Source organism: Vombatus ursinus, unplaced genomic scaffold, assembly GCF_900497805.2.
Source record: "Vombatus ursinus unplaced genomic scaffold, bare-nosed wombat genome assembly UNPS02000580.1, whole genome shotgun sequence".
In the NCBI taxonomy this organism is placed as follows: Eukaryota; Metazoa; Chordata; class Mammalia; order Diprotodontia; family Vombatidae; genus Vombatus; species Vombatus ursinus.
The window spans coordinates 52,615-59,176 of record NW_020940358.1 but is presented as its reverse complement, the minus strand read 5'-3'; the positions used below and the strand labels follow the sequence as shown (position 1 = coordinate 59,176).

The 6,562-nt window shown below is 40.0% G+C and overlaps 1 protein-coding gene across 1 annotated transcript in view; it reads left to right on the top strand.

Moving 5' to 3' along the window:
* The first annotated feature begins 982 nt into the window (after positions 1 to 982).
* LOC114033962 (major urinary protein 20-like) overlaps positions 983 to 6,562 on the top strand; it is an 8,048-nt gene continuing 2,468 nt past the window's right edge. Inside the window, exons 1-3 of the mRNA XM_027849603.1 lie at positions 983 to 1,105; positions 3,803 to 3,942; positions 6,128 to 6,201. Of these exons, the coding sequence (XP_027705404.1) occupies positions 983 to 1,105; positions 3,803 to 3,942; positions 6,128 to 6,201 (337 nt within the window). The remainder of the gene's footprint in view (positions 1,106 to 3,802; positions 3,943 to 6,127; positions 6,202 to 6,562) is intronic.

The following is a 6,562-nucleotide window of genomic DNA, read 5'->3' as shown; positions in this document are numbered from 1 at the left end:
GCTTAATATTTCTTATTTTCTGCATGTTTGTGAGGATTTTATGTCCTGATACATGATCAATTATTGTAAAGGTGTCATCTACAGCAGTATGTATACTCCTTTCTATTCCCATTCAATATTCCTTTTTTTTTAAGGCAATTGGAGTTAAGTGACTTGCCCAGGGTCACACAGCTAGTAAGTGTCCAGTGTTTGGTCTGAGGCCGGATTTGAACTTTGGTCTTCCTGACTTCGGGGCCAGTACTCTATCCACTGTGCCACCTAGCTGTCCCTCCCATTCAATATTCTTCAGAGACCTAGGCTACCTAACTTTTCTAAAATTTTATTTTGATCTTTAATTTCTTTTTTGTTTATTTTCGTTACATTTGTCTAGGTCTGAAAAGATACTTTGAAGTTCCTTACTATTATAGTTTTACTGTCTATTTCTTCCTGTAACTTGTTTAGCTTTTCCTTTAAGTATTTATACAGATTGCAATTTGTTTCATACATGCTAAGTATTAATATTAATTTATTGTCTGATACCTTTCAGCATAATGTAGCTGATTATCTCTTTAAATAAAGATTTTATTTTGCTGTTACCTAGTCTGAGATCGTGACTGCTACCTCCACTTTCTAAAGTTTAGTGAAGCGTAATAGATTTTGTTTCAGGGCCTTATTTTGACCATATGTGAGTTTTTATGTTTTAATGGTGTTTCTTGTAAAAAACATATTATTGTGTTCTCTTTTCTAATCCATTCTACTCTCCTCTTCCATTTTATGGATTTCCCTAGATGTACTGTAGAGAGAAGATGCTGGTGCTAAGAACAGTACAAGGTATGTCCAGTGTGATGGAACGCCATTATGTAAATAAGTATTCATGCTGCTGCTGGTGGTAGGTGGACAAACCTGTCTGTTCAGAGATTGGCCTTAAGAATATAAAACTGGGCCTGGCTCAGGGGTTGCTGTACTACATCTCACTCACTCACTAGCTGCTATTGATATCAGAATGGGTAGGGAGATGTGGGGCATCAGAATGGCTGTGGTGCTGCTGAGTGTGGGGCAGGCTCTGATTTGTACCTTCCAGGTTCAAAATAATATCACCTCGATGCCAGATCTCAATATCTCTCAGGTAACAACCCTCAAAAGACCCCTTTTTGAAAGTATCACATGTTCCTTTGGTGACAAGGGTAAGCAACTTTAGTTAGAGGACTTTGGGCTGAGGTTGGGGTGGTGGACTTCCTGATATTTCCAAGTGCCTCATTCCTGGGGGGCAGGATACTAGTATAAGATTCCTAACACTGCAATTTCAGACAGACCCTTTTTATGTCTTCAGAACTCAATGATTTTCAGTGGGAAGGAAAAGAAATAGAAGCTGATGGGAATGTTCTCATAGGATTAATGAAAGGACAAACTGAGTCTGGTGTTCGTGGTAGTTAGGGAGGATTTGAACATTTAATGTAGTGTTAACAACTATACTATCAGCTCAATTCAACAAATATTAATTCCGTGCCTCCTGTGGGAATAAATCAAGATGCAGAGACAGAAACAAAGTGAGTCCTTCCCTCATAACCTTGCATTCTACTGGGGGAATACAACATGCACATAGATTAAGTATCCTTGAGGGAGAAAGCACTAATAGTTGAGGAGATTGGGAGAGGGCTTGTGTAGGATGTAGAACCCAAGCTGTGCTTTGAAGGAAGTTAAAGAAACTAAGAGGCAGAAATGAGGATAAGATTGTTTTCAGATACTAGGCACAGTGATAGGAGATTGAATAGTGTATACAGAGAATAACTAAGAAGTCAATTTGTCTAGAATGGAGAATTTGTGAAGGGGAGTATTAAGAAATGAGATTGGAAAGGGAGGTGGGAATTAGGCTGTGGAATGCTCTAAATGCCAGGCTGATGATTATGGATCTTGTCTTAGAAGCATTATGAAGCCATCAAAGACATCTGAATAAGGGAGTGACCTGGTTGGTTCCATGTTTTAAAATATCATTTTGGAAGTTCTGTGGAGGATTGGAGAAGGGAGAGCCTGGGCTCAAAGAAACCAATTAGGGGGCAATTGTGATAGTTTCTATGGGAGATATCAGGGCTTACATTAGGGTAGAGGCTGTATGAAAGAAAAGAAGGGAATGGATAAGTGAAATGTCATTAAAATAGAAAAAATAAATTTGGTAATTAAACTATAGGGTGGGGTAAAGTAGAGGTAAGAGTTAAGAATAACTCTCAAGTTGTAAATCTGGATGGCAGAAAGGATAGTAGTGCCTGCAACAAAAATGGAGAAATTTGGAGGAGTGATAGGTATTTGGGGAAATATGAATTTTATTTTGGACATGCTGATATTGAGATGTGCCAGGCATGGAGATGTTCAGTAGGCAGTTAGCAATGCAGAACTGGAGTCCAGAAGAGAGATTTGGACTAGATGTTCAGATTTGGGAGTCATCTCTGTGGAAGAGATAATTAAATCAACAGGAGCTGATTAGATCACTAAGGTAAAGAGTGTCAAGAGAAAAGAGAAGAGGGGAGCAGCTAGGTGGTACAGTGGATACAGCACCAGGCCCTGAACTCAGGAGGAACTGATTTCAAATCCAGCCTCAGATCAAACACTAGACACGTACTAGCTGTGTGGCCCTGGGCAAGTCACTTAACCCCAATTGCCTTACTTAAAAAAAAAAATAAATCCTTAAGTGTAGCCTTCAAAAAAAAAAAAAAGGAAAGAGAAGAGGGCCTAGGAGACCCTATTATGTGGCCTCCTCCTACCCTTGTCTCTATCCACTTGATTGGTTATACAACAGGTCCCCCCTACAGGGACATAGGAGATTGGTGCCATTTCAGGGATCCATTTACCCAAAAGTCACTAGGATGGGGGGGACACCCAGCTTAGTTGCTTAAAATTCCAGGAAATAAACTTGATTTGACTTTTCTAAAGTCTTCTTATTCTCCCTGAACTTTGGTGCATATAGAGCTCTTTGGTTCAAGGATCCTGAGACTCAGGGTTTATTATTCCTCATCTTCTCTCAAAGCCACCACCATTTCTCTATTTGTAGAAACATTTCAATGACTTTGAGGCAACTACATGCTGTTAGATGATTTTTTGAGGCTCAAACACACATTTTAAGCCAGGAGTTTGGATTTTTCTTTTCAAGAAAGACGTTCCATTCAAACTGAGATTGCTAGCTATTCCTTGATCTTAATATTCCAGGTCGTACAGCTTGGTACAGTGGAAAAGAACACTGGCTCTGTATTAAAAGGGTCCTTGATTCAAATCCTACCCCTGACATACAATCTAGGATAATTATCTGTGTGACTTTGGGCAAGCTAGCAAGCCAAAATATGCCTCAGTTTCCTCATCTGGAAAGTAAGAGGGTTGAATTAATTTCTTATCCAGTTCTAAATATATGATCCTAGATGTTCTCTTAGCCCCATTCTTATGATCCTAAGACCTCTTCCCTCCATACATTCTTATAAGCTAAACTATTTCCTATGGCATCCATTAGCTCCTTATCATTGCCTCTCAGAATCCTTGTCTGGTATCAAGGCTCAGCTCAGATGTCCCCTTCCCCATAGAAACTTCTCTGATTCACCCTTTCCAGTTGCCAACACTCTCTCCTTTCTCAAATTATTTTATACTTACTTACCTATGTACGTGGAGTATGAATCTAGGGTCTTTGATGGCAGGGACTTTTATTTTTGTCTTTGTAACCCTAACTCTGAGCACTATGCTTTAAAAGCACATAGTAGGCACTTAATATTTGTTTGTAGAATTGAGTTGAAGACTGTTGATTTAAACCGAGAGTAAAAGAGCTGATTAGGGTGACTTTCTCTAGGTTAAGGGGCCCTGGTATTTCATTAGCTTGGCGATGAATGAAAAACTGTCAGACCCGGAAGGAGAAGATGTCAGTATGTCTTTGATAGTACTCTACCCTTTTGCCAATGGGAGTGTGAACCTGCAGACTGCCATCACTTCGTAAGTACTACCACCCCCACCTTCTCTGATTTCATCTTCTTCTAGGCCTTACACTGACCTCATGCAAAAGATTACAAACATTTCTGTTTAAGTGGATGAGATTAAGGTTTCTTACCTAACCTTCTTGGTTCTGCATACATCTCTAGATTATCTCCCCTAGGAGAGAGAGATTATCTACTTCTGAATCCAGAGGGCTGGGCCAGTGAGGGAGAACAGATCGCCATCTCAGCAAGGATGTGTAATTCAAGGGTCATTTAGGAAGTAGATCTGGGAAGAGGCATTTGGGCACCACCCTAAGCAAGCAAGGTTTGAAAATTATATCCACTGCGTAAGACTTTCCTTTGGAGCCTCTGAGCTTTCACTATTCCCACATGAGAACTGACAACACAAAATAAATATCTGTGTACTATGGACAGTGGAACTTGGGAAAGCATTAAAACTGTGCACATTTAGAAAAAACAACATTGAACCAAAAATGCTCTACTCTAGGAGGGCGCCTAATTTGCTGAAATTTAGTCCTAGCATTGCTGAAAAAGTACCTTCTTCTCCCCTCATCCCTACCTAATGCTTTGCATTGTTCACTCAGGAGCCACCAGGGCCTGAAATTTTACCATTAGAGCTTTTTTTTTCCCCAGTTAAACATTGCCTTCTCTTCATATTCCTCTTTTAAAATGCAAATCTCCCCCTTTTCCCCTATCTATTCCATCTCAGACATTTCAGTAAGAATTAGTTCATTAAGTGATAGAGGGCAGGATCAGAGCACCCTCAAACCTGGGATTTGGGGGTGGGGAACAACATGTAACAGCATATAATTAGTGGATGAAAAGGCACAGAAAGGATCAGGGTTAGAAGACCAGCTCCACCATGTGACTGAGTTATGGCACTGACAGTTGGTTTCCTAAATTCATATTGGCTGCTGCTTACGAAGCATTTTGAGGTTCACAAAACACTTTAACATAGACATTATTTCATTTGTTCCTCAGAGTCCTGTGAGGTAAGTAAGTGCTACAGTTGTCCTCATTTTGGAAACAGAGAAAACTAAATTTCAGAGAGGTTAGATGACAGGCCTATGACCACACAGCCAGGAAGCATCAGGTCCAGGATTGAACTCTGGGTGTCTGTCAGTTCCAAATCCAGTACTGCTCTCACTGCTGCCTGGAGAGGGGTGTGTAGGAGTAACAATGACACATAATCCTGTGATCCCATAACTTGTTGCCAACAATATGGTATTAGTGAATTAATTATTAATTATTAGTTAATAGTTATTAGTGAATTACAAGAACCCACATTCGATTGAGTTTGTAGTAACCAACTTGCTTAAGAACTTTCATTTTCAAATCTTTCTACATTAGGTAACCATATGACATTTCTGCTTTTGTGTGCCAAGTAAGATGCTACTAACTGACTCGCTAGCTTAATCTCAGTCTTTTTAAGGTGACCCTTAATAGCCGGTCCTTCCTCCTCTCCCTTACATTAGTCACCACAAGATGCTCCAGTTTTGGTATTTAGAAAAGTCCAGGCGCCAGTGGTCATGCTGGCCAGACATGATACTACTGTTCTTTTTTTTTAGGTGTATTCTAGTATTAACTGGAACATTTTTGAGCTTTTCAGAAGGTGTTTTCCCTAACTGATCAGTTTGTGATTTTAGCAGTCTTATCTGCCAATGAGAAAAATAGTCTTTATTCCACCATAGACTCACAAGGTCCTCTAAAAATGCATTTGTTCCATAGATTTACAGTGTAGTCATAGGCTGAGTAGGTATCCTGGAGAGTCTGGGGAGTCACTTCTCTGAAACAAGCACGAAAAAGTTACTTAATGACTAAGGGGCATGACTCTTTGTTCCCTCCTGGACCTCTCCTGTGGCCCTGGCAGAGGCAGAAGTGGGGCCATGTGTGAACAAGGTGTCACACCAAGACTAACCCAGTTGAATCTTCAAGGGCAAAGAATGAGGATGCTTTTCTCTCTCCCTGGCACAGAACCAATGCTTTGTGAACTGGAAATCATAGGGAAAGCAGAGAGTGCAGAAGAATTTGATTTTCATGAACTAAATCACTCTATGGCAACTGTGAGGGTTGGGGGATGGTGGTGGAGCAGGGACCAGGGACCAAGGACTGATTTCCATCAGCTTGTTCTCTAAGATGAAGCCAAGAAGCTCAATATTGACTTATCTTTCACTGATTCACAGGTCAAATGGGGTCTGTATGGAAGTAAATATTACATATACCAAAGGAAATAAATCTGGACAATACAAAAGTAATGGTAAGTGAGGGATGAAGGAATTAAAAATGGAATTTGTTCTTTTTACTATTTTCACTTATCTTATAACTCAAGTGATGGTTGAAAAGTTTTTAGTTCTTCTAATGCTACAGACAAAACTAGCATCCAGAAGTGTTTTGAAGGTCTTCATATCATAGGAAACCTGGGTTTGATTATTGATTTCATAAAAAGCAAAATGCCCTAGATACAGTGAAGTTATCCACTAAGGCTTGGTATAGAGCTAAGTCATATATGGGCAATTATTGCCATGGGCCCACATACAGACAGACAGACAGACAGACAGACACATACACACACACACACACACACACACACACACACACACACACACACACACACACAC